Source organism: Amborella trichopoda, chromosome 11 (assembly GCF_054954075.1).
Source record: "Amborella trichopoda isolate Santa Cruz 75 chromosome 11, AtrichopodaSantaCruz75HAP2 v2.0, whole genome shotgun sequence".
NCBI lineage: Eukaryota > Viridiplantae > Streptophyta > Magnoliopsida > Amborellales > Amborellaceae > Amborella > Amborella trichopoda.
The window spans coordinates 12,072,692-12,100,686 of NC_142346.1; the positions used below are offsets into that span (position 1 = coordinate 12,072,692).

General features: G+C 36.1%; 2 protein-coding genes across 4 annotated transcripts; one reads left to right on the forward strand and one right to left on the reverse strand.

Annotated features, from left to right (window-relative positions):
* Positions 1–51: 51 nt before the first annotated feature.
* TBL9 (TRICHOME BIREFRINGENCE-LIKE 9) lies at positions 52–5,556 on the forward strand. Of its 2 annotated transcripts, none has more exons than XM_020662748.2 (4): positions 52–712; positions 3,132–3,521; positions 3,958–4,116; positions 4,370–5,556. In XM_020662748.2, the coding sequence occupies exons 1-4, from the start codon at positions 312–314 to the stop codon at positions 4,713–4,715; spliced, it is 1,296 nt and encodes a 431-aa protein (XP_020518407.1). In that variant the 5' UTR covers positions 52–311; the 3' UTR covers positions 4,716–5,556. The 2 variants fall into 2 exon arrangements, with proteins under 2 accessions (XP_020518407.1, XP_020518406.1); XM_020662747.2 differs by having other exon boundaries at positions 160–712; positions 4,367–5,556.
* LOC18426964 (uncharacterized) lies at positions 4,496–27,995 on the reverse strand. 2 transcript variants are annotated; one of them, XR_016044338.1, is made up of 18 exons: positions 27,631–27,995; positions 25,847–26,330; positions 24,572–24,663; positions 22,271–22,435; positions 21,761–22,154; positions 15,160–15,278; positions 14,054–14,126; positions 13,745–13,968; positions 13,571–13,615; positions 13,354–13,450; positions 12,779–12,970; positions 11,739–11,863; positions 11,455–11,554; positions 10,230–10,389; positions 6,488–6,622; positions 5,803–5,973; positions 5,073–5,132; positions 4,496–4,930 (listed from the first exon to the last, which is right to left on the reverse strand). XR_016044338.1 is itself a non-coding variant. In XM_006836023.4 (18 exons), the coding sequence occupies exons 1-18, from the start codon at positions 27,666–27,668 to the stop codon at positions 4,808–4,810; spliced, it is 2,787 nt and encodes a 928-aa protein (XP_006836086.1). In that variant the 5' UTR covers positions 27,669–27,995; the 3' UTR covers positions 4,496–4,807. The 2 variants fall into 2 exon arrangements, 1 of the variants encoding a protein (XP_006836086.1); XM_006836023.4 differs by having other exon boundaries at positions 10,230–10,379.

The following is a 27,995-nucleotide window of genomic DNA, read 5'->3' on the forward strand; positions in this document are numbered from 1 at the left end:
GTTCGGTTGCTAATAATCTTTATATAAACCATGGCATACTATTTTAATACTTAAAAACCATAGAGCATATAAAGAACACCCTATTGAAATTCTTCCCTATGTAACACAAAGCAAGTCCTCTGTCTCCATCCATTCGTTGTCATTTGAAGGATAAAATAAGAACCTTTCTCCAAATGCTATCTATGATCTCCCCTTTATATAGTATTTTTAAGAAACTCTCTCCCCTTTATATGGTAAATCCTCATTGTCCATGAAACCTCTCTCTCTCAATAACTCATTTTCCTCTATGCAGTCTCTCTCTCCTGCATAGAATGGAAGATCAACATCACCATCGTTGCCATTGCTTCTTGCCCATCCCCTCCTATGGGAGAGAATTCATGCTTCCTTTCATCATTCTCCTCACGTTCGTTTCGTGCTTTCTGTTTCTAGGCACCCAACCTCTCTCCCTCCTCCGCGAAGTCGCTGCCGAAAAGCTCAGCTTCTTGGCACCGGATCTCTCCAATTCAAGTACCAACAGCAAGACTTCTATGAATGTCAATAGTAAATGTGATTTCTCTTATGGCCGGTGGGTTCAAGACGAGAACTACCCATATTTCGATTATGCAGGAAATTGTGCATTTCTCGATCCTGGCTTTAGGTGCCACGACAATGGCAGGAAAGACAGGGATTACCTGAGGTGGAGATGGCAACCTGCAGGCTGTGATCTTCCAAGGTTTCTCTCTCTCTCTCTCTAACTTACCAGTATTTGATTATATCGTTGTTAGTTTTTATCTGAATTTGTTTGATAAGCAGAATGGGATTTGGAATTCGCCTTCCCAAAAACAAGAAATTTGTAATCTCTATGTATAACAGTAGAAGTAGAACCCACGCAAACTTGCGTCGGACTTTTTAGAGTTTGAATCTGAAACCATTTTCTTTTGGGAGTTTGTAATCTTATTATTACTCCTTGAATATTTCTACCTCCTTATTGGGATTTGGTAGACTTTATTATTAACATAATCATTATCAATATCATGACCATTGTTATTTTTTCCATATTGCGTCCCAGCTACTGCAGGTTTTCATTCTTATAGTTTTACTTCACGGAGTCCCAAACTTGCACCATTAAAAAGAAGAAAAGCCATAACTAACTATGGATTGGTAGGCTGGTCCACAAAACTAATAAAAAAAGGGAAAATTTGAGCCTACTTCAAAAATTTGAGCCTACCTCAAAAATTTGAGGTTTTCATGCCCAAATATCCTCAAATTGATCACAACATCAAGATGCATATACATAAAATAAAACATAAAAAAGGATTTTAAGTTTTGGAAATAGGGTATTTTGTAACCCATTTTTTTACCTGTCAATTTCAAGATTTTTAAGCTTTCATAGATCTATCTACACTATTTTCAAAGCTTTAAACTTTATAAATAAAGATAAAAATATATTTTAAGGCTACCACAAAGATTTCTCGAGACTATTTGAAGGTAGGCTCTAATTTGATTGTTTAGAGCCTAGGCTCTGTACAAACCGCACCCATAAAAAAAACATAACACATTTTAACAAACTTGTTTGCAATTTCATATCAAGAAAGTTGAAAATACCCAAAAAGAAAATTTGAGCAGTACTGTAAACTTGTTTTGCTAATTAATTTATGAATTTGTTTTTCTTAACTTGCTTCAGTGGAAATTACACACATCTGGCCACCCTTTAATTAATAAAAGGAGTCAAACACGAGGGGAATACTGACATTCAAACAGTACCCATATCCCAGTTTTCTTTTGTTTCTCCCATCCAAAAAGAATTGTTGTTTCCTAAACTAGATTTTTCGTCTTTACTTTCATAATTTGCTCCTTGGAAAAATAAAACCCTTTGACAAACCAACTGTTGAAATAAAGGCTCCAATGCATTGGGCTATTGGTAATTAAACACCTGAAAGGAAAAAAAAAAAAAAAGCGTGGGCTATTGGAAATTGAACACCAGAAAATCTAAAAACAGTGGCACCCGCAAGCCAGTCTGGATTGCTTTCTCTTCCATGAACACGAAGTTTAGTAGAATAATGGCTAACTTACGATCCATGAACTACAAAAGTATTCTGAAGTATAAATTAACTCATCCTCTTTTAATCAATGGGATTAATGCTCTTTATTTAAATTGGACAAACCCATAATTTAGCCTCTCTACAATATCTTTGGGTCAGGTGAACAAGCACCCTATGCCATAAGAGGTCTTAAGCTGTGTGCATTTAAAAGAGCAATACTTTTATGGTACCCTCATGTGAATTGCATTGCATTTGATCCCCAAGGTCTTGTAGATGATTTGGATCTAATAATGACACTCTTATAATTCATGTTCAGGTATGTAAAATGCATATGCACACTGGCATGAATGTGGAATGTGTATGTAAAACGCATGTGCATGTAGTGTTGTATATTCGCATGCATGCATTATTCTTACTAGCACACACCAGAAACTTAGTGCTTTAAAAGACATTAGTAACAGTAGCGGCTCTTGCCATTGCAACAAAACAATGACATTGTTTTAGTTTTCCTCTATAACTTGTTCCAAAGAAATTGCATAACAGTGTTATTAAGTCTTTATAATGGCAAGTTGGCAGCAGCAAAGGTCCTTAAAATAATGGTAAATGCCACTTCTAAACCGAAATATCTGCCTCAGCATTACATATCTCTTGCCTAGAAAACAACCATATTAGCAGTGAACCTCGTCTCTAATTTTGAAGTTAACTGCATTGCAAGCAATTTAATCTGTACTTTTCTGTTCTTGTGCTTATGGTAAGTTCCACAACCAGCATCTGTGTTAACCCCCGAGGGAGAGTTTTTCTCTATTAACTAGTTCTAAGAAACGACATAACAGAATGTTATTAAGACTGTAATAATGGAAAATGCCACTTCCAAACATAAATGTCTGCCTACATGGACATCAATGTCTCGCAGAGAAAATAACCCAAGAATTAGTGAAACACAACTTCAATTTTAATGTTATCTGCATTGCATGCAATGGATCATCACTTTTCTGTTGCAGTGCTTTTGCCATGCTCCACAACCAGCATCAATGTCAACTTAACCCCCAGAGAGAGTTGAAAGCAAAGAAAAAAAATGCTTGTTACTTATTTTCATGTCTGTTATCGCAGATTCGATGGAAAGGATATGCTGGAGAGAAGCCGAAATGGGCGCATCGTATTTGCAGGTGACTCCATAGGAAGGAACCAATGGGAGTCACTGGTTTGCATGCTAGCTCAGTTTGTTTCTAACAAATCAAGCATTTACGAAGAGAATGGAAAACCTATAACAAAACACAAGGGGTATCTTTCCATCAAATTCGAGGAATATAACTGCACAGTTGAATACTACAGACTGCCTTTCCTCATGCTCACAGGTTCCCCTCCTAAGAATTCCTCCGTTAAGGTCAGAAGTGCAATCAGAATTGATAAGCTCCATTGGTGGTCATCTGGGTGGGTGGGCTCAGACCTTCTCGTTTTCAATGCTGGGCATTGGTGGAACCATGAGAAAACCCAAAAAATGTATGCGCAATATACTCCAATGAAACTAGCTTACATTAGAGAAGATTAATGTTTTATCAGAAGTGTACCCTACACCAATGGTGTATGGTACATCCACCATCCTTTCTCTTCGATGGTGAACATGAAAGATGGCAAATGTCCCATCTTGTAGCATATATATCCATCAACGACATGGGTATACTTTGCAAGAACGGACAATTTTCATTGATCATCCATTCTATTATATGGATTAAAACCAATACCAAGTTTGAAACAGACATTTAAAATGTTTACCTATATGAAAGTAGAATGTAATATCAGGCCCAAATGTGCAGTTTGGGTTGATTTTCCTTCTTTCCAATCAAATTAGTTTTAGAATCAGTATCCTCCTGTTTCTGGCCCCAGGTTGCTATTGCCAAAATCCAAAAATCTTAAAATTGTGTTATTTGTGCTTCAGGGGTTGCTACTTTCAAGAAGGAGAAGCTATCAACATGACAATGGATGTCAAAGATGCTTTCCGCAAGTCCTTGCAGACATGGAAGCAATGGGTAGTTCACAATTTGAACACTCAAGGGAGCCATGTTTTCTTCCGAAGCTACTCTCCGGTACATTTCAGGTAATCACAACAAACAAGTTCCTTACTGTGCTTGGATACTCCTAACCCAAAGGCTACATATGCTATAATCCAATGGACTATCAAATACCATAGTCCATTAGTATCATCACCATTCAATGATACAATGGGCAGTGATGAGAGGGATTGGGACCCACCAAACCCTAGATTACAATCCATATTCCTTCGGATTATAGCAAACATTCCCTATCCCAAACCTGACTTAGTAAATTGTGTTCCTGAATGCGAACAGCAGAGGTGGAACATGGAATGATGGAGGTCAGTGTCATGCTAATACTCAGCCAGAGACTAATTTAACAGAACTGGAAAGGGAGCCATGGAATAACCAAGTCATATCAGAAACTATTGAGCACATCAAATATGTCAAAAGAAATGTGCATTTTTTGAACATCACATACTTGACAGAGTTCAGGAAAGATGGTCATCCATCAATACATAGAGAGGAAGGCATACCTCCAATCCAGCAAGACTGTAGCCACTGGTGCCTTCCTGGAGTGCCTGACACTTGGAATGAGCTCCTCTATGCCAACTTGTTGTCAAATGGCTATAGGACAGATACAAACAATACAAGGAAAAGTTGAGACTACATGTAAACAGTATCAACATTTTACACGAATTCAACCAATCAGCCCATCAATTGCCTCATGAGGACCATGCAACTACTTGTGGACCTTCAGTTCTCCCTAGCTTGTGCCACTCCACTATCATCTGGACTTCCATCATTGTCTTCCATTTCCTTCACTTTCTCAAGCTGCCTCAGCAAGTCCAGCCTCTCCGGTGCATAGGCAGAAGGAATCTATAGACAAGGAAACATGGTGTCAAGAGCAACCAGTTGGTTTTTCAAAGATCAGGATTGTAGAGAGAGGGAGGGAGAGGGGGCCGAAGGGGTAGGAGAGAGAGAAGCCCTAGACATAAGACTTCAGAAAGAAATTCCATACCAGAGCAGGCACGTATCTCTGAATTGCTGCTAGTATGGCTGCATGCCCAACAGCAGTAACCTGAAATTTAAAAAATGTTCAACTCATGCATGAAGCATACTCCATATAAGATGGAAATCAAGTGACTAGCAATGAACGAGAACAACTCTAGAGTAACGCAAGAATAATTAAGAGTGAAATAAGTGTTATAAGCTCGAAGTTATAGACCTGGGAGACGGTTCAAAATGTTCTAAAGGTTCTTCATTGTGCATCTCTGAGTTCTTTGATGTGCAACCAAAGGGCCATACCTCCAGAAAGGTGAATGGTATGGATTATAAATGTTCATATAGAGTTTTCACAGGGGAGGAGTAGATTTATCAGAGTCCATTCTGAGACTGGTAACCCAGGCAAGGAAATAGGGATTGTTTAGCCATGGTGAAACCATGTTCTCTATACCAACTTTAAACAGAAGCCAATAAGGAAATAAGGAAATAGGGATTGTTTAGTCATGGTGCAACCATATTCTCTATACTAACTCTAAACAGAAATGGGGATTGTTTAGCCATGGTGCAACCATGTTCTCTATACTAACTTTAAACAGAAGCCAACAATTTCCATCATGCAACTGTGTCATGTTCAAATTATAACTAGGTTTGTTCTTCTACAACAGAAACTAATTTCCAGCCATATAAATGTGAAAAAAAAATGCAGACACGAAATATATATTCAGGGACAGCCATCTAAAACTCACAGGGAGAAGCATGAGAATGCCAATAGGTATTACTGATGCCAAGTCAATTAATGTCCTTCGGAGAGACTTCTTCTCTTTCTCTGTGAGTTCATCGCCTGTGATTGCCCTCCTAAGCAGTACCATCGCTGCTGCCACATCTATGGCAAGAAGTTGGGTTCCTTGCAATACATCCTGTTTACGTGAATTAAAAGTCAACCATACTCCAAAACATAGAGCTATACTGACAAAATAAACAAATATAGAAATTATTTGAAAGAAGTCAAACTGCATATTTATGCACAATTAACTACTTATTCAGGTTTAGTAAATGAACATGCTGGTAATTTCAGCACTTCTTATCCATTGAGGGTAATGATAGTACAAGGTAGCATCCAAATTCTAGAGTCTCGACTAACTCGTTACTGCATGGAGATGTAAGCAAGAAAGCTCTGAGATATACAGGCCTGACAAAACAGAAACAATTTGTTTTTGACAAAACAGAAACAATTTGTTTACAGTGAAATTATGTATCTAAACCTATCACGAAGATACTCCTCCCTCTCTTGTCAATGAATTGTAAGCCCATATTTCACGTCATTAAATATGAATTTATCCCTCTAAATCTTATGGATATAGGTTGCTTCCTATACAAGAACTAGAGAAATTTATGCAACGACCTAAAGAGAACTAAAAAACGCAACACTACCGTGGTAGTTTCTTTCAGCTTGTCAATAGATTTCCCAATTATGCCCTCTTTCTTTTGCACTTGAACTAAGGGCGCCAGGGAGCTTCCCAATGCAGAGTTGTTTACGGAGAGTTCAGATTCATTGATGATATTCTCCTGAAATAAAATAAAAACTCTATTACAAACCTATCAAGAGGGGGTCTTAAAAAAAATGAACAGCAGCATAGTGATCTAAGGGATTGGAGAAGCATGCATGCAGACACATAATGTCTTTTGAAATAAATCTATCCCATCAACTTGAGCCTACATGAGTGATGATACATCTTGCATAATGAGTTACACTTGAATGAAGAGATCATATTCTCATTCTCCCGGATGAACATTTCAGATAAAAAAGAGGTACTGGACAACATAACCATCCATTCATTCAAAAAGTAATTAATCATCGTATAGAATCCCTGTGCGTAGGCAATTATCATATTAAGCCCCTGTGCCTAGGAGGTCTGTGCACACACTGTGTGTGTGTGGACGTGTGCATGCAGATGTATGTGATTTTGTGTGTACATGTGTGCGTGTTGCACGTGTGTGTGTGAGAGAGAGAGTCCCATCCTTGTAAGTCTAGAATCCCATACCCAAATTCTGGGCCTCAAGTAACCTTGGCCTCAAGATCCTCTCACAACTTGACAGGAATAATTTTTGTCATTTGTCAAGGACAAATGAAGAGAACCCATTCAGAAGGGGTTATTTTATTTAAAATACATTTAGTGCTCCATTAGGATGATTTCAGCCTATTTAATCTATGTCTATGTCATCGTATCACAAAAGGAATAGTTTCCCATTTGCCCTTAAAAAGTACCAAGAACTGTTGTCAATTGAAAGTTGTTGACATTATAGAGAAGGGTGTTCTATGTCCAAGACCTGAGTACTGGCTTCATAATTTACAAGGAAGTATCTAAAATCAGGAAGCAGCAGGAAGGGCTGTATATAGATGCATGGGGATAAAATTATTCGAGAGAGTTACATTGGTGGTGAGCACCTAAGTTACTGAAAGAACTTTACAAATCCAAGGTAGTTCAAGGATTTCATGTAGGATGTGTTTACCTACCCAATATAGATATATGGAAAAAGCTAACAACACTTGGCATCTACAATTAATAGTAATATAGGTGGAATCCCAGCCATAGGCAAAAATGAACAGTGATTTCGCCTATGCTAATCACTGTCCAAAGTTCATCACACGGTCACAATTGTCAGGTAGTATTTTAATTTTTAAAATACAAATTATATATATATATATAGGAAAAGTCTTCCCAACGCCTATAGGCGAAAATGAACAGCGATTTCGCCTATGCTCATCACCATCCAACAGTCACGATTGTCTAATAGTGTTTCAAAAATTTACGGGGTATTTTGATTAATTTATATTTTGCGAATTATTTTTTTCATATTTTTATTAGGTGCGCCTCACTAAAGTGTACACATGCTCCGAATTTCAGATCATTCCGATAAGTAAAAAAAAATGAAAATTGAAACACTACCAGACAACTGTGATCGTGTGAACTTGGATGGTGATGTGAGTAGGTAAAATCACTATATTATATATATATATATATATATATATATATATATATATATAGATATATGGAAAAGCTAAGGTCAGCCCACCAGCTGATGGAACAGTGTAAACCCAAAAGCCTAAATTGAATCTGGGCTGAACTGACCATCATGATTGTATTTTGTATGTGAATTTTAGCTTTTTTCTACAAATCTAAATCACTTGAAATTTGAAACTTTTATTCTCTAAAAATAGGAGAATCTAATAAGCATAACAAAAAATAATTCAAAAAAAATAAATGGACCAAAATACCCCTGAAACGTTTCATGGGTATTTTGGTCAGTTTAATTTTTGTGAATTATTGTTTCAATATTTTTATTAAGTTCGCCTTGATGAGAAGAATAGATGCTTAAAATTTTATGTGATTTGGATTTGTAGAAAAAGTATTAAAATTTTATTACAAAATGAGGTCATGACCGTCAGGTCAACCCAGATTCGATCTGGGCTGTTGGGCTTATACTGTTCCATTAGCTGATGGGCTGACCTTAGCTTTCTCATATATATATATATATGGTTATTCTAGAATACGCCACACTAATGGCAAACCTAAACTACAATACTCTGAAATTTTTTACCATAAAATACCCTTAAATGATCAAAAATGACTTTTTACCATAAATATTTCATGTAATTTAAAAAGGGTATTTTGGTCTTTTTAAAATCCCTCTAAAACTCAATTTCAAATCAAAAAGATTCTTTTGACCTTTTTAATGATGATTGGAGTTTAAAGGTAAGTTAAAATTACAAAAATGCTCTTTTCGAAATTTTCAAGTAAGTCATTGTTAAAATACTTTATTATATTTCTAAGGCCATTTGATGCCAAAAATTTTGGAGTACTAAATTCTAGACCCACCAGCTAATGGAATAGTGTAAGCCCAACGGCCTTGATTGAATTTAGGTCAATCTGACGGTCACAACTGTATGTCGTAATATAATTTTTAATACTTTTTATATAAATCCAAATAACATGAAATTTTATATATTTGGGCCATCCACTCTTCTCATCAAGACACACCTAATAAAAATATCAAAAAAAAATTCGCGATAAATGAAATGATCAAAATACCCTTGAAACTTTTCAGGGGTATTTTGGTCAATTTATTTTTTGTGAATTATTTTTTTGATATTTTTATTATATTATATTATTTTTAAACAATAGATGCTCTAAGTTTCAAGTGATTTGGATTTATAAACAAAATTAGAATTTAAATACGAAATGCAATCGTGATCATTGGATTGACCCAGATTCAATCTAAGCCATTAGGCTTACACTATTCCATCAGCCTATGGGCTAACAACAGTTTTTCCCTATCTATGGGAGAGTCTGAGATCAGCCCGCTAGCTGACAGCTACAGTACACGCCCCATGACTCAGATTGAATTTGGGCCGATCTAATGGTCAGGATTGCATTTTGTATTTGAATTTAAACTATTTTTCTACAAATCTAAATCACTTAAAATTTGGAGCATCTATTCTTAAAAAATAGATGAATCTAATAAAAAATAATTCACAAAAAATAAATAAATCAAAATACCTCTTGAAACTTTAAGGTTTTTTGGTCAATTTATTATTTGTGAATAATTTTTTATTTATCATTTGCGAATAATTTTTAAATAATTTTATTAGGTGCGTCTTGATTAGAAGAGTGGAGGACATACCAAATTTCATGTGATTTGGATTTGTAGAAAAAAACTTAAAATTCAAATACAAAATGCAGTTGTGACCGTCCGATCGGCCCAGATTCGATATGAGCCAATGGGCTGACTGGATATTTTTCATATATATATATATATATATATATATGGTGTATTTAGTGAACTAAGGAATCTTTGATAAAGTAAATTATCATGATGGATTTGAAATGGAAACTTCTACTCTCACTGGGAAACTCAAAAGTTCACAACATATCCAATCATAAGCTTTGGCAAATTAATGGATCGTCACTAGAATGTATAAGTGATACTCAAAACATGAAGACGAACTATGCAAAAAGGATTCAAAAATTCCTAATCCAACAAGTACATGAATGGAAAGATGGAGAAAAGAAAAACATAAAAATTCATGCGTATAGAAGTATGTGAAGATGCATCCTATATCATGTTAAATATGTATAACAATAAGCAAGCAAACAATATTCACTTTCGGTACCTCTTCGTTTTGAGTTCCATCCGTACTTCTCTGAACTCGTTTTTCAAGCTCAATCAGTTCACATCTCAAAAGCTCAAAGCGGCGAATTTCATTTGGTTCTGATTCTCCATTGTCTGTGGAGTTGTAGGTCTCTTCACAAGGGTCGGTAGCCTGTAATCCACTATTTCGGAAATTAAGACTTCCAAAAAGCATATGCAGGGGAACAATATAAAAATGTCACCGCTTTTCTCTTTGTCTACGTTAGCTGGAAACATAGTGCTATTTAGGCTTGCATACTAAAACTATGCATATACAGCTATTAATCCCTCATAACATCAAGTACTTAAAACAAATCAAAGATTCTTGCCAGCTTTGCGAGTAAAAACAATTAAAAATAAAATAACCATCTGATTGTTGAAAATCACCTTCACAATAGGCCCCAAGCATTCTCCCAGACAAACATGTGTCAAAGGAATCCAAGGAACACCAGTTCATTGGAAATTTCTTTCCATCATGTGTATAGAGAAATCAGGATACACTCCGTTGTAGCATTTCTATCCTCTACAGAATTTTTACCACTTTTTCCTTCCAAACTAAGTATAAATAATTAAAATAGAAAATTTGATCTAAGAGCAAGCTCACGACATGAACTAGATCACGTACAATATAGACTAAATTAATGACACGCATGAACTGTCCAAGTGCAGTTGTTGTTGCTATCAAAAAGGAGCCTGCAATAATTTAGATAGCAACCATTACATCTCTTGCTACTAATGAAACTGTTGCAAGTTGTGCACACTACTTGCTCCCTTCTAAAAGCGAGAGGTGCAACGAGAGATGCATTTTAAACTTCCCTCAAGATCTAGATATCAACAGAGACCAGCATTTTGCACTTCCCTCAAGATCCAGACATTAGGCCATACTTTAAGCTATATATTTGGATAAGGAATGCCACTTTCATGTCACCACTTCCATCACACAATCACATTGATGGAAGAAATTTGGGCGATATGAACCTAAGCATATTTGACACCAGTAATTACCATGACTTAAAATGTGCAAATTTTCAAATTAATTTCATATCAACTACAACACATCTTATCCTATATTATAAAACAACAGACTCATGAAGCACGTTCCTTTGTTCTTCTGAATGGCAGGGCTTTTAAGTTGGCATAAAGTCACAATCATGTGAGACACACAGGGAACAAAGCAGATAAATGATCCCAAGTTCATAAAAACATACAGTTTGGTCCACTCTTGATGGTACATCATCCTTAGAGACTATTTGCCTGGTTGAGCGGCGCAACAAGAAACTCCACAAGCCATGAGGACCATTGTCAGACCTGCAAAGCAAATCACCTGTCAAACATATTCAACCACATGCCATGCACCAAATTTGTCTCAACATCCTTCAAGTCTTATTCTAACAAACAGTGTCTCCAACCTGACAAACATGTACTAAATAAATGGAAACCATAACGCAGAATAGACACCAATAACTTTAGGTACTATTTCTAGAAAACAAACCTAGCTGGGGAACCCCTCTTGCTTTCAGTCCCATCCTGCATCAGAGGATCCTTTTTTCCATGCTTTTTCTTGGAGAAACTCTTCTGCTTACTTAATGATGGATCTAAATGCCTATCATCAACTCCCTATTGCATGGACAAAGGGGACCCACCAGAGTCATTTTAGATCAAGATCAATGATGCAAAATTAAACAGAAGTCCATATCACAAAATGCCTGGGGATTAATGAACATAATTATTCGAAAGATTTCACAAATCCTAACTTAGGATCCATCACTTTGACAAAACTGCAGCACCAATTGTTCAAACACCAAAACCATCATGGTGTCATTTGCAGGGAAAAAGCTAATGGACACGTAGAACCCAGACAATCAAAATCATATAATTGATGATACTAGGAATGCTATAATTTTCTCATCTAATCAAACTCTGAGGTTTGCTATCAGCCTATCATTGACAAACAATTTATTAGAAATTTAGTGACCAATTTATCAAGACATCATGTTCTCCTTCTATTTATCACATGGATGTTAAATTAACTGAAGCTATGTCAAGGGACCATCAAATTCGTATATCTAGCATGCCCATGGCAAAACATTACCCTTCAACTTGCATGTGTATACTGCAATAGAACATTAACATCAAGATGCCATGATTAATGACATTTTATAAGTGAATGTTTCCCAATCATTTGTATTGTTTTTGTCACTTCACAAAACAACCTCACTTTCACCAGGTTGATTTCACAATCATGGAATTGTACAAGATTTCCCAGGAAAAAGGAGTTTTAGAGAATTGGTTTTGTGAAAATTTCCCCAGAAAACTGCATAAAGTTGTCGAAATGACAACAAACAGCCTTGGGATGCATCCCAAAAAGTTTTAGTAGATGAAGGAAAAAGTTTTATAGCAGTAGATTCCCAATTCCTTGTTCAACATGTTCTGTAGTACTTGAAGCAACATTGGGAATCTCACGTAATAGTCACTCATATCCATCTGGGATAAATTCTAGGACGGATATAACAAAAAGTCCATAGATGTCACCTGCTGGAGTGATGCTGCTTTTGCTCTGAATGATGCCTCAAGAAACTCTGCCTCCTTCTTGAGTTTTCTTATTCTCTCAAGGTCAGAACATGCAGCTTTTAAATGCTCCTTCCCTGAATTCGAGCTGCAAACATGTAGCTCTTGAAGCAGCTCTTCTAATCTTTTCAAAGCGTCATCAACACTCTCTAATGCCTGTAAAACCAAAAAGATGAGAACCATATCAATGAGAGCAAGAAACGTAGGCAAGAAGATCATTTTAATTGCTCAAAAAGAAATTGTAGTTTGGATCCCTTTAATAACCTCCATAGCTTTGTTCTAATGGCATCATCACATAAAGATATAAAAGCCACTAATAGTTTCTTCTAATGGAATCATCATTTAAGGAAAAACAAGAACGTTTTTTTTTTAATTTTTAGGAAAAAACAAGAACTTCCCTCTAAAAATAGATGAAAGGAATAACAGACTAAGTTCTTTCACATAATATGTTCTGTGACAAACTTAGAATAGCTTTGAACCAAATCATAAATCAAACAACTCCCTATTCTTCCACAGAAGAAGTCAAACAATGAACTTGCCATATCAAACGAGTCTAACTCTGTCTCAGATAAAGTGTATGATGCTGTGTCAACTTGTTCATGAGAATACTGCAAACCATCTTGGCCCCGTTCATTCCTAGAAATCATCAAGGGCACAATTTCATAGATAGGCACAAGATGCATTCATGGGCTTACAAATTCAACAATGCAATGGCAAACTGAAGAATAATCAGAAACACGATTGATCAGCACTTACTTCAGGAACCCCACTCTTTGCCTGCATTCCTTTAACTTGCTGTGGCTGCAAATGTACCACATGCTAGTGTCAAGAAAGAAGAGTAACCAATGACAATGCATACGAAGCATACGGTTTAACAATTAAATGGGCCAAAAGAACAAGATACAAGACCACAATCGTCTGAGGCAGTACCCTCTGGACAAAAACTCTGCTGCTTTGACATTTGAAGAATTCTCAAGCCATGCACTGTACTTTATAAAATTTTGCATCCAGTAAGAGCACACATCCAGTACTTGGGAGATAGCTTCACCTTTGGGAAGTCCCTGGACTTGTTTCCCTTTATTTTCATGAGGTCTTTTCAATGCACCTGAATGGTTTGGATAAAAAGGAAGCCACTCTAACTCTTCACAAACCACCTACAGGACCCAGGAAATATATTGACAGAGCATATCAGGAAATTTAAATGTTATATATATTTGACTTCTTATTGATGTTGCTAACCTCCACATACAGCTGATAAGCGCTAATGGATGATAGCTGAGGATAATACAACACACTTCCCCCAATAAGATACCTGAATAGAAGAGTATAATATAGATTAATATAGAAGATAAAGAGAAACTACCATCACAACATCAAAGAGAATATCACTGTTGAAGAATCAAACTCATCATATCTAAGTATCTCGACCTATTTTTCTTTCTTAATATTATAGTATGTTCTAAGTTGTGCTTGTAGTCCTACACAAGGTTGAAAAATCGATCAAGGCAAACCATGTCGGTAAGCGGCAGAGGCCAAAATATCAGTATTGACCATTATATCAGACATCAACTGAGGAAATAATAATCATCTCTAAAAAATAATGATAGAACCAGCAATATTTGATGAAGCAACAAAATAATGGTATTTATAACTGTTATAATGAAGGCAATACTTTTATTTAGTATAAAATTCATTCTATTGTTAAAAAAATTAATGGGTTTAGAATGTTTATTATGTCTTTCTAAAAGTATTAGATAAAAGAAGATTTATATTGAATGCAATATGTTTTTTTCTTCAAATTATGAAACTGAATGTACTGGTCTTTATACCCTTATATGACAAACTATTTAAATAAAATAACAATAGTTAATGTACTGGTCTTTATACCCTTGTATGACAAACTATTTAAATAAAATAACAATAGTCAACATATTAGTTTTGACCTAAGATTCTTAACCATCACATACTGTGACAGGCAGGGCCCTAAGCCAATATATAACCAATATTGGGACAAGTTTTTGAACCACGTCCTATATCACATAGCCAATACATGCATCCTTTTCTCCATATAAAGAAGGTTGGGTCTCGTAGAGATGTAACCACAGTTAAGGCAATATGGAGCTCAAGCAATGTCCAGAGCACTTTCCACCATAAGAGTGCCACCAATTTCTTTAATGGGAAATATTTTTGTCATTATTTATTCTTATATTTTTCCATTGTTTTAAGTTTTAACAATCACATTCTGGTAACAAGATCCCAATTAACTTGGATGTTTAAATATTTGGATTGTGCCAAGAAAAAATCCGAAGTATCATCAATACAAACCAGATAGAAGGAAATAATACCTTATAAGACTCTCAACGGAATCATTGATGATATCAATGTTATTTGCAGATAAAAAAGATTGCGTGCTCCTACCCAATGCAATAAAAATCCCAAATATTGCCAAGTCCTTTTCCAATACCTGTTCCAAGAAACATAAAACCTTTTACCATCAGTTAAAGAAAATAACAAAACCTTTCCACATAAAAAAGGGACATTAGCGAAGAAATCACATCTTTACAAATTCTCTTCATTATTCAGTAAAAACTAATTCAGTGACCAAGGCAATTAAGCACCAGACCTACATAAAGCAGCATTCCCCAGAACAACCATATCATGGAAACAGAAAAAGCATTAATTTAGTGGTCAAACAAAGGGCTTGGTTTAGAGTAGAACCACCATTCAATAAAAAAATATATGTATTTGGGTACATTTCATTTTCCATAGAGGGTAAGTATAACAGGAGCCTTTCAATGGTATAACTACAAAAGAATTCCAATTTCATCAGACCATAACGAAAATTAATGTAACTGCCTGAGATTGGGGTTGTAACTAAGTAAATATATCCTACACATGGAGGATAAATAGATATCATCCACATGTTTGTGGATTGTAATTACAGGGATTGTAATTACAGTCAGCCTGTTTGGGCAGGAATTTCAAGATATTTCTTTGTCAACAGAATCTAGGCACATGCTTTTTCATAGTTTCCACGTGGAAAGGGCTTGGAATGATCCTATGATGGATTTTGACAACTAATAGCACATCTGGAAAGAGAAGAGCAATTAAATTATCTAAGAAGATTATTGAATTTCTACAAGAAAATTACCCAAAAGCTATGTAACAATGACATGTGTGTCATGTGCGATTAGGAGAATAACATGGGTCGGCACACATATAGACAAAGGAATTCCATGTCGACTTTGTGCCTGGATATGTTCATTTTTTGAGTTCGCAGACAAAGCATGTCTGCTGTGTGGACACGAGTCCAAGAATTGGATGAACAAGACAGACATGTCCAATTTGTAAGAGACATGTGGACGTACGTCTCTTATGATTTGGACAAATGTTTTTTATTAGGAACTGCATGTTCTATTTTTTTAAGTTAATCTTATTATAACAAATCACAAATAATTTTATATATAAATATTTATAGACATATGCATTGTACAGACATGTCATACTGTACTTGGCAAAATATATAGGAGAGTGGGATTCTTTGAGTCCAAGTCAGGAATGGATTCTTGCATTTGTGTCGTTGTAACATAGCCCGAAGCAAGATTTAAAAAAAGGATATACATATGGAACACTCAAGCAATTTCTGGTATGCTAGTTTTCTATGTGGCAACAATGATGCCCAATCCCAAGAAACTTTATTTGCCACCTAGAAAGCGCTGTGTTGGTCTGTCTCATCTCGTCCAGCTATGTTGTGCTCTCAGAAGTCCAGGCAGTAACCTCTCTACTTGTCCACCCAAGGGCCCTATATTGGTCTGTCTCATCTGGCTATGTTGTCTTCTCCTGGGAGTAGATGGCCCTGCAAGCATGCAATCAATGTGTTGGCTAAGAGCAGTCTACAATCACTACGTCCAATCTGGGTCATTGCTTCAAGCCTACAATTTTTTGCGTGCTCTCTGTTTACTTAGATGCATTACCCAACTTTTCATCCTTGTTATAAGAGCACAATCATTCTGAATTGGTCACCTCAAATTGCACCATGGAGAATGGCATTGACAGTTTTGAAGCTTATGAGTGTGTCAAGAAACGATTATTCACAAACAATTTTGGGAAATTTATTTTAATCTAACAGACTGAGAAAAAGATGTCTATTGAATAAGATAAGTACTACAATTTTCTATTATAATTGAATTTCTTTCTTTTTTCCTAGCAGCTTTGTCACCATGCTCTTTCTCCATTTTTTTATGGTTTTGGTACATGAACTTATCATCATACTATTTTTGGCTAACAGTATGTTACACATTCCATGTTACTTGTAGACAGAAAACTTCTCAATAATACATGACTATGAGAGGATCTCCTTACAGCGCCATTACATAAGCACAGATCACAAGAATAGGTGTGCTGTCCTTATATCATATTTTTTGGTAGATGATTTATTGATGTTACATACATCTAAGAATGGTGAGACCGTAAATTTCCCTTAACCCGTCCCAAGCCCAAGTCAAGGAGGTGGATTGTGTTAGTAGGCAGACAACGTAAAACTTTGTCAATACTTTATGTGAATCATGAATCTACATTATCTGCTTATGCTAGAGCGTTCCCCGAAAGCGACGCATTGTTCCATAAACCCAAGTATAGTGAGAAACGAGCTAGGGTTAGTTAGGGTGTTCAAAGAAGCGACATGCTACAGCACTATCCCGTTGCGGTGAAAAATAGGCAAGGGTTCCCATGCCATTCTGGACGAGTGCGGGTAAAGAAGCTGGTCCAAGAGAATATGATTCGTCTAGTCAGATGGAATGTAGGAATGCTTACAGGTAAGACTATGGAGTTAGTGGATATAACGAGACGAATGAGAGTAAATGTAGCTTGTCTACAGGAAACTAAGTGGAAAGGGGAAAAAGCTAATGAAATAGATGGGTATAAACCTTGATATATGAGAAAGGACATTAATATAAATTGCATAGGCATAATAGTAGACAAAGATTTAAAAAGATAAATAGCTAATGTCAAGATAGTAGGTGAGAGGCTCCTATTAATTAAACTTGTATTAAGGGAAGAGATAATTAAAGTAATTAGTACTTAACAGACCACAAGTACGACTAGATGATAGAATTAAGAGACATTCTGGGCGGACATGGATGGACTAGTCCAAGACATACCAAATGGAGAGAGGACCTTCTTAAGAGGGGACTTAAATGGTTATCTAGGGAAGGATTGTAGAGGATAAGAAGGGGCACATGGGGGATATGGGTTCGGTAAAAGAAATAAGATGGGTGAAGCTATTCTACATTCTATAGCCTACGACCTAGCAATAGCAAACACTTATTTTAAAAAGCGAAATGAACATTTAATAACCTATAAAATGAATCATATAACAGTCAAAGAAACTTCTTATTCATTAAGAAGGTAAAACGACCATCATGTCAAGACTGTAAGGTTATCCCAAAAAAGAGTTCGACTACACAACATAGGGTTGTGGGTATGGACGTCTTCATAAAGGGATGGAAGAGAAGGTATGAAATTAATAGGTATCCAAGAACTAGGTGGTAGAATTTAAAAAATGAGAAAATAGATTTATTTAGCAATAAATTAGTTAAAGAAGAAAAATGGAACTCTGAATATTATGTGGAATGAGATGGTTGACTGTATTAAAAAAGTGGAAAGAAGTTTTAGGATAAACTAAAGGGAAAAGAAATTTCAATAAGAAAACTTGATGGAGTGATGAGGATCAGAAGACCATTAGCAAAAAACAATCATGTTATAAAACTTGGCAATGTAATAGAAATGATCAAATTAGAAGAATATAAATATGCCAATAAAAACGCTAAATAAATAGTAAGTAAAGGTAAACTAAGGCATTTGATAATCAATAAATTGAGAACAGGAAAAGGTGAAAAAGATGCCTTCCAACTGACAAAAATGCGAGAGAAAAGTGTAAGGATCTAAACCATATCAAATGCATTAAGAGTGAGGATCAAAGGTATTGGTGAAGGAAGGTAGTCAACAAAAGGTAGAAAGTTTATTTTAAAAAATTATTAAATGACGAACAAAATGGGAACACAGCAATAGAAGGAACCGTTGGCATAAATGAGGGACGGAGGTCATAGATACATTCATAGGACTAGGATATCATAAATGAAAGAAGCTTTGAAGATGATGAAGATAAGAAAGGATTTAGGACCAGATGATATCCTAATAGAAGTTTGGAAGTGCATGGAGAGATCGGCATTGGCTGGCTGACCAAGCTGTTCAACAAGATGTTGAGAACAAAACAAATGTCAGACAAATAGAGGAAAAATATTGTGGCACCTATTTAAAAGAACAAAGAACACATACAGAATTGTGCAAACTATCGAGGAATCAAACTTTATGAACCACAATAGGAAACTGTGGAATAGACTGATTGAACAATGACTAAGGCATGAAACGAGTGCATCAGAAAACCAATTCGGTTTTATGCTACGGAGGTCAACAATTGAGGCTATTTTCCTACTTAGAAAACTGATTGAAAAGTCTAAGGTGAAGGAAAAAGACCTCCACATGGTCTTTATTAAACTAGAGAAAGCTTATGCTAGAGTACCTCGAGATTTAATTTGGTGGGTGTTGGAAAAGAAAATAGTCTTCAGATACTAAATCGACTTGGTGAGAGGTATATACAAGAGAGCGTCAACTAGTGGAAAGACAAGTGAGTTTTCAGTGGTAATAGGTTTACATAAGGATCAGCGTTGAACCCATACCTAATTATGGACAACTTAACTAGGCACTTACAAGATGAGGTACCGTGGTGTATCTTGTTCGTGGACGACATAGCTTTGATCAATGAAAAGCGAAGCTACATCAACAAAGTAATAACTTTTGAGGGATGCTCTAGAATCTAAAGGTTTCAAAAATAGTCAGACTATGACAGGGAATATGAAATGCAAGTATAGTAATAATATGAGTAGAGACAAAGAAGTAGCTAAGATTGACGGCCAAGAAATACCAAAAAGAGCGCACTTTCGACAAATTGGATCGATAATCCAAGAAAATTGAGAGATTGTGGAAGATATCGCACGTAGTATTAGAGCTGGGTAGGCAAAGTGGAAATGAACAACCGGAGTTTTATGTGATCACTACATACCAATGAAGCTAAAGGGGAAATTCTATAGGACAGCTGTGAGTAATGTAGGAAAAATCGAACCGAAACGGTTAACTGGACATGGGCCCGAAAGTGGTTCAACAGCCCTAACCGGTAAACCGGGCGGTTGAACTGTTTTAACCAGGCAAATCACGGGCAGTCAAAAAAGTGTTAAAAAAAATACAAAACAAATCTAATAAATATGAAAAGTATATTTAAATAATGATTAAACAAAGCACATCCAAATGAAGTTGAAAATTAATGAAGAAAAATGGGTTTTAAAGAATCGATTTGTGCCAAGGGGTATTTTTGAAATTTTCAAAAAATACAGGGAATATGTAAAAATACGTATTAATGGCCAAAACAATTTCCAATCTTTGCCATAGTAATGAAAAACATTAAAAAATGCATTACAAATAAAATCCCTTATATTTTGGGTTTTTATATAATTTTAAAAAAAAATTTAAAATACCCAATCCATCACCAAAACCAGCTGAAATCGGCCGATATCAAGCGGTTACTGGTTAGACAGCCCGATTTTTCCTTCTACTGCTGTGAGACCAGCTTTGCTTTATGGAAAGGAATGTTGGGTGGTCAAGAAACAACATATCCATAGGATGAGTGTAGCTGAGATGAGTATGTTAAGATGGATAAGTGGTAAGACAAGAATGGATAGAATTCGAAATGAATGCATTTTGAAGAACTTAGGTGTGGCTCCAATAGGCAATAAGATGAGAGAAAGTAAACTTAGGTAGGCTAGCCATGTGCAGCACAGACCTAGTACAACACCTGTTAGGAGATGCAAGTTGCTTCAAGTGGAAGGCTCAAAAAAGGCAAGGGATAGTGAGAAATATATGGTTAAAATTATTGAAAAAAGATATGGGGACTTATGGCCTCACTGAGGGTATGGCCCTTGATAAAGCATAATGACGGATCAGGATTCGTTTAGCTGACCCCGAATAGTTGGAAAAATGCTCTAATGATGATGATTTTAATCTAACAGATTATAAAGAAACAGTCCATTGGATCGTCACCATCCATTAAGGACAGCAATACACGAAGATAATGACCAACCCCTGGGCAATGTCCTTACCTAGTGGGTCCCCCTTCACTAGTCGCCATGTCAATCGGCGGTGATGACCCAATGGACCATGGTTTTTCCATTAGACCATGGAGATAAGACGTAGTTTACCTAGGCCTTTTTAACACTGCAATAGAAATTTGTATCAATGAAGAGAGTGGTATATGTATCCAAGCTTCTAGCTAATTGATGCCCTAGATTTGCTTCAAAGAGATGCAATAGAAGAAGAGAAAAATATCCATAGACTACAGATTCAGTTAATCAGATATGTTGATGGCCACTCAACTTTTTTAAGTTTCTCCTGTTGCAGCACTATAATGTTGGGCACATAGTCATCTGTACATGCTGCTCAATACTGCACATACACACCAACATGGACACATACCAAAAGGTTCTCGACTAGGCATCCTTAGCACAGAAGTTTATCAAGAGAAAAATAACAATGTCAACAAAATCAAAAACAAAGAGCATATCATTTATAGCAGGAAGCATATGGTGTAAAACTTTCCAATTACAGGACGATACCAATCAGATACAATAACCATTATGCACTAAATCAATGATATACTTTAAATATTCCATAAAAAAGATTAGAATTTATTTTATTTTTTTTGTTCATAAAAAAGATTACAAATTACTAACATCTAATTTAACCTTTCTTTAATAAAATATCCAATTTAATCTTATAAAAATGCACAAGAGCATGACAACTTGCTTCCTACCAAAAGGAAGATGGTATTATAATTACCTCAATACTTTCAGTGGTAGTCAACCTTGACCATATTTTCTCTCTATCAATAGCTCGTTGTAGCTGTTGCTGTACAAGATTCACCCAAAAAGCCATCTCTTCAGCTCCCTTATCATTTTTACCTCTTAATGATGCAGCTCGAGGACCAAAGTGCACAAGGAACTCTCTGCGTAGACCAACTTCTTTCATGGACTGATAAGCTCGACGTACAGGAATAAAATCAACAAGCATGTCCATTAGTCTACCAGTGACATCTGGTATGGATGAGAAGAACTGGGGGCAAGAAACTTTTGCTGGTCCAAGTTTGGTGATTGCAGCAATGCATGACAGGGCAAGCATAAGCAGAGACAAGTCACTTCCATTGCCTGAGGCCAATGATGCTCCTGTCTTCCAGCTAGTAGCCATAAGAGGAAAAATAACAGTACAGTATTAACCTTCTAAGTGTTAAGCACTGGAATTCGAAGCCTCTAAATGAAATGAGGCAACATTCTAAAACCAGAAAAAACATACACTGCAGTGGCAAGGGAGAAGCGAGGATCACGTTCAAAAAAGTTCACAAAACTCGTCACAACCATTGGATGCTGCTGCGACCAAAACCAATCATACACTGCAGGTTCCTTGGCCACCAGCTCTTCCCTAATTATGCTCTCCAGGGGAGTAGATTGCCGTAATAAACTGTAAGGTCCAAAACATATATCAACAAACACATATATCATCACATCTTACGATTAGGTGGCGTAATTATCTACAATTTGAAGCCTAACGTATGTAATATGTATGCATATGTGTGTGTAGAGTTGAGGAGGGGTGTATCTGACCTTTCGCTTTTGTGACTCGTTATCCAGTGTACATTGTATACGGCACAGTTGTTGTTCTGCTTATATGTGTGTGTGCCCCAGTACATGTGTGTATGTGATGTCTATGTATGTATGTTTTGTCCAGCACTTCTCATTTTCTAAGGGTGGGATTGCAAATTTTATAGCCAGTCCAACATATTGAATGGGAAGGGAGGTCTTGAAGTTTTGAGGGATGGTGTTCCAAGGTTAAGGAGTTTAGCGGAGGATGAAGTATGTGAGTTGGTGGATATAGTAGGGTCATTGAAGAGATTTTCATTTCATTAAGGGATGAACAAGTGATCACGAATATAGAGTCTGAAACTTGGGTGGATTGTTTAATGGGTTTCCATGTACCTCTAAAAGTGATGCACATTTGTGCAGCTGACCATAAAAGACAAGATTGTGATGAGTTGCGATCTATTGTGATGAGTTGCGATCTACTTATTTGCCAACATGGGAGCTTAGGGATGGGAATCTTCTTTCATCTATTTGGCATCTCTTGGGTTCTTTCTGTGTCTTTGACTTCGTCAGTCTTGAGGCCCCATTTTGGCAGGGGATAACTTCCTTTGAAGGTACTACCTTCTAATAATCTTTTGATGGAAATTGAAAGAGCACAATAATTAGATTTGAACTTTCAGAGGAAGGTCAGAAGGAGAGTGGTTGTAAAAGAGTGAATCAAGATAAAACCCATTTCCTAGACAGTAATAGAAGAAGAGGTTAGAGGAGGGGAGAGGACCTAGCATACGAATGAAAGTCCATGGTGCATACTGAAGCTTCTCAAAATAGGGGAAGGGAGATGTGAAGGAGCCCTCCCACTGAAATGATGAAGATTAATGTCCACGGGAATGCAGCTGCTTCAGCAAGTGGGGAGGGAGGAATAATCAAAAATAAGGCCAGCATAGCCAAGAAGGCCTTAACAAGATCAACAGTAATGGAGGATCCCATGTCGGTTGAGTTACTACTCTAAGTGGAATAAGGAAATTTATGGGCACCCTTACTAGCCCCTTGCTCGTGGAAAGAAATCCTTCATATATGATTTATTCATTAGACCAGTACAGGGTGATCTATTCATGGATGTGTTTAGGAGAACAGGGAGGTTGTTAGCTCCATAGTTTACAATTTCAACAAGTTTATGGAGAAACCAATAAAGAGGTAGTTTCTCTAGCCCAAGCTGAGGTCACTGAGCAAAGAGGATATCCATCCATCTTCGTAACACTTTTTTCCTTCTATACTCTTCACATTCCCATTTAAATAAGCAACTAGTAGCTCACAGAAATATAATAGAAAAAAATAAGCATTGTCATTGTTTCACCAGTAGCTCATGATCAGATATTGTAAAAAAAGATTGTATACTCTAAGACCATTCATTTTTAAAGCAAGGAGGTCACAATTACTCATAGCCATTGGATGTGAAAATCCTACATATATTGAAATGTGTCACAACATTCAATAAATTTTATTTTGGACATTGTACCCAATAGTACACCCCCAACAACCTGATTTCATATTTGTCAATATAATTGTGACTTTCTTACACCAAAGCAAATGGTCTCATTGTATACATTTCCTTGCAAGAAACCCCAATATAAACTTGAAATTTCTTACATCAAACTAAAATGTCTTCAAACACTGTGTAAGTGAAGCTATTAAAGCAATAGGCCAAGAATAATCCCACATGATCTTTCCAACAACGAAAGGCACCACAAGCATATCAATTCCTGAGGGATAACTAAATATTTTTTTGAACACTGAGGGATAACTAAATTTTGGCATAATGTCATAATCAAAACTTTAGCAAGTTAAAAAGTGATCCCTGTGTCCATATAATGACAAAGCCAAAAAGTTAATGACTGATTGATCTTTAGGAACCACTTGATCTCATTGGGCATACTAGAAGCAAATAATCAGGCATGCTAATAATTATTCGCTGAACAGATATCCCACCAGAGAGTTCACTCTAAAATAGCATACCGACCTCCTTTGCACAAAGACATTAGTATCTCTATCTCTTCCATCTCCTCGAGATGCAATTTCACTTCCTGCTTGCAATAAAGAATGAACAGAAGCCTGAAAAACAGATATGTGAGATTCTAGAACCGAAGAAGCCATTTCATAGGCATAAATTTTTTAAATCACATGTTGCATACATATTTTCACTTGAAAACGGAAAATAATTAGTCTTATGAGCAAAAGTATAGAGAAGTTTCATCCAATATGGTAGTTTGTATTAAATCCTCGTTTGGAGGCACCAATTAGGAGACACATAAAAGCCTTCACAGTATAAATAACATGTGCAGTTGTTTTAAAAGAAGAGAGGAAAAAAAAAAGACATACTGACATATAAAGAAAACCTTTCTTGAAAGACATAGCATGGAACTCATTCTACATATTTACGGAACTGAGACAAACTAATGCTCTAGCAAATCCAGTCATCAAAAAAGAAGACTTAATACATAAAGAGAAGCTTGCTTGAAATACTTAGGGTAATAGTTATTCTAGACTTAAAGGGAACTAAAACAGACTGATCCTTCAGAAAATCCGGTCTTTCTCAATGCAAAATAAAAATAAAAAAAATTAAGTGGACTCAACAAAAAGAAAACCATAAATGATATGAGAAAGGTAATCAAGAAAGCTATCCCAGGGCTCAGAAGGGGAAGATATCCCATGATGAAGGCTGTAAAGAGATAAGTGACTTAAATGAGCAACAAAATGATGTATAGGAACATGAAAACACTATGTGAGATGCACGAGCCACTATAAGAAATACGACCGGCACAAATTGAATTTGTGTTGTACAAAGATGTATTTCAACATTATTGGAAGATTTGAAAAGAAAGTGTGATATATCATTACTCAACTTGTTTGAAATTCAATACACTGCATTAATTCTTTTGAACTAGGACTTGGACAAAAACTCTGGTTGCTTAGAAAAGTGTGCAGAATTTAAAAGCAGGTACCCAACAAAGAAGGTTCATGGATCAACAACTTTACGGTACCTTACCGGCTCAGTGCTCAGATTATACATGATATGAAGGAATGGATTTGGGTAGCTGTACACATTTTTATCTACACCCACTCAGGCACACAAAAACCATGTGATCATTGACACTGACATCGTCTATCATTGTATCCTTGAATATGCAGTATATTTATGATTGAAATAGTAAACCACCCATCTAAAAAATCCGAACAATTCCCGAACACATAAATACACACCAAACTAGATTTAGAAGAGCATTATAGGACTAACCTGATAAGAGAGTGTCTTTACCCAGGCATGTTTATCTACACCAAGCCATGCCTTGGAAAACCACGGCACCCTTGATCCTGAAGTATGTTCTTTGATGGCCAATTCAAAAACCCGAGCTGCATCATGTAAGGCCTGTATCAGACTACTGTTGAGATCTTCTCCCTGTATGGACTGATTTAATTTGGTCCTCATTTCCTCTACCTCAACACCAGAACTGGTTTGGGAGGTCCCACTAGCTGCCATTCCATCATCATTGGTGGCCAAGAGAGACGTAGAAAATAACATTCTTTTTGCTTTCCAAAAGGGTAAAACATAATTTTTATGCCCTAAAATTCCATTTCTAATAGTTTGTCTATCATACTCTACAAAGCCACGCCTAACAATCCATCTCTGTCTCAAATTGCCTTTGTAGCATGAAAGATAGATTGGGTTAGTTCCATCCTTCCACAAAGTAGCTTTCTGGGCTAGATGAGGGTTTGAAATTCTGCAATGTAAATACAAATTGTACATTACAGGTATTCATGTAGGCGACAAACTTCTTTCTTTCTATAAAAATCCAATTTATAGGTGCACAAAAGCATCAAAAAGTACACATCACCAGTTATGTACGGTGTACTACCGCGTGAACAAATAACAAATATTTTGCTTTCTTAGACCACAATTTGTTGCTTTCATATAACATTCATGAGTTTTCTGGCTTTTTCTTGATGCCACTTGGCAAGAATTCTAGTATAAAACAGGAAGAAAATCAATGATAGCAGCATGGAACCAAACAGAACTGAAAAAAGGACACATTAAAAACTCCATCATGCATTTTGAATAAGGTGAGATGATATAAAAAGAGGATGACACTCATAACACACCAAAGAAATCAAATGGGTGCCACCAATTCTTAGGATTCAATGGGATATTAGCTTCTCCATTATCAAGGAAATTACTTCTCCATTATCAAGGAAATTACTAAATTTTAGCTCATCCCTTGTTGCTAATATAGACAAGTATCTCCATCAATTATAAAAATTCTGTTTGGCATTCAACAGATAGGGTTTTGCCAAATGCCATAAATTCTCAGGAAAATAAAATGAATTCAGTTGAATTTCTCTGATATTTATAGAAATCGATAATTTGTGGCCATCGATGACCTAGTGGATCAATAATTTCCATGACAAGAACCTGTCCCAGAAAATGTAGCAAGAAGACCTTAATTCATCAACATACCAACTCTAAAGCAAAAAAATTCATTTGATTTCTCCAACAAATTTACAAGTACAGAATTTTCTGCAAACTCTGATGTAACCAAGCAAGCAGTGATAGCACTAAATTTGAACCGTTTAATGTAGATAGAAAATCCCAAATTCCTCCAATTACCAACTCTTGAGAGGAATTATTCATTTATGTTTGTCCATCATATTCATAAACTGATAATTAATTGTCACCTATGAATTAATGGAGCAAGTAGTGACAATACACAAAATCAAACAAGTAAATACAGCAAAAAGAAAACCATAAGTCATCTCAATTTTAACTCTAAAGAGAGTAAGAAGTCTAGATAAATCATGGCAATCTGCGGCCCACTGGAGAAACCAGTTGTAGGACAAGAAATTGAACAAGAAAATGCAGCAACACAAGCCGTAACCATTCCAATTTCTCAGAAGAGAGATAAAGTGAGAGTGAGATAGAGAAGTCAACGTAAAGAAAGCATATCACAATATCTTAAGATAAAGAATAGCGCATCATGAATAAATTAAACAAGCTGTAGACAAAAGAGAAAAGGAGTAGAGAACCTTGAATGCACAAGATTATGCTGTAAATTGAATGCCATCAGTTCTTTCAAAGAACCAGATAAATATTAAGCTCTAATTAATTTGATATTGCAGATTTTATTAGAGAAAAAGAAAGACTTCACGTTCTATTGGGCACTGAAGGTTTTTCTAGATTCAAATTTGGCATTTCTAGAGAGAATGACTGTGCGAGAGTGTGAGTTAGAGAGAGGGAGAAAAGGTATGGTTCATGTAATGGCTTGCTTGATTGTTTGTAGCGAGAGAGAAACCATGCCCGGTCTAGAGAGAGAAAGAGGTTTGTTTCTAGAGAGAGAGAAGTGTCTGGTTTGGACGAATGTGCTATGGTCCGAGTTCGTTCAGAATTCAGA

Excerpts from the sequence above, each read along its gene's own strand:
- TBL9 (XM_020662747.2), top strand. The coding sequence starts at position 312 with ATGGAAGATCAACATCACCATCGTTGCCATTGCTTCTTGCCCATCCCC. Across the intron at positions 713-3,131 it reads GCAGGCTGTGATCTTCCAAG|ATTCGATGGAAAGGATATGC; the intron begins GTTTCTCTCTCT and ends CTGTTATCGCAG. Across the intron at positions 4,117-4,366 it reads TACTCTCCGGTACATTTCAG|CAGAGGTGGAACATGGAATG; the intron begins GTAATCACAACA and ends GAATGCGAACAG.
- LOC18426964 (XM_006836023.4), bottom strand. The coding sequence starts at position 27,668 with ATGGCATTCAATTTACAGCATAATCTTGTGCATTCAAG. Across the intron at positions 24,664-25,846 it reads TAAAGACACTCTCTTATCAG|GCTTCTGTTCATTCTTTATT; the intron begins GTTAGTCCTATA and ends TCTGTTTTTCAG. Across the intron at positions 13,969-14,053 it reads CTTATCAGCTGTATGTGGAG|GTGGTTTGTGAAGAGTTAGA; the intron begins GTTAGCAACATC and ends TGGGTCCTGTAG.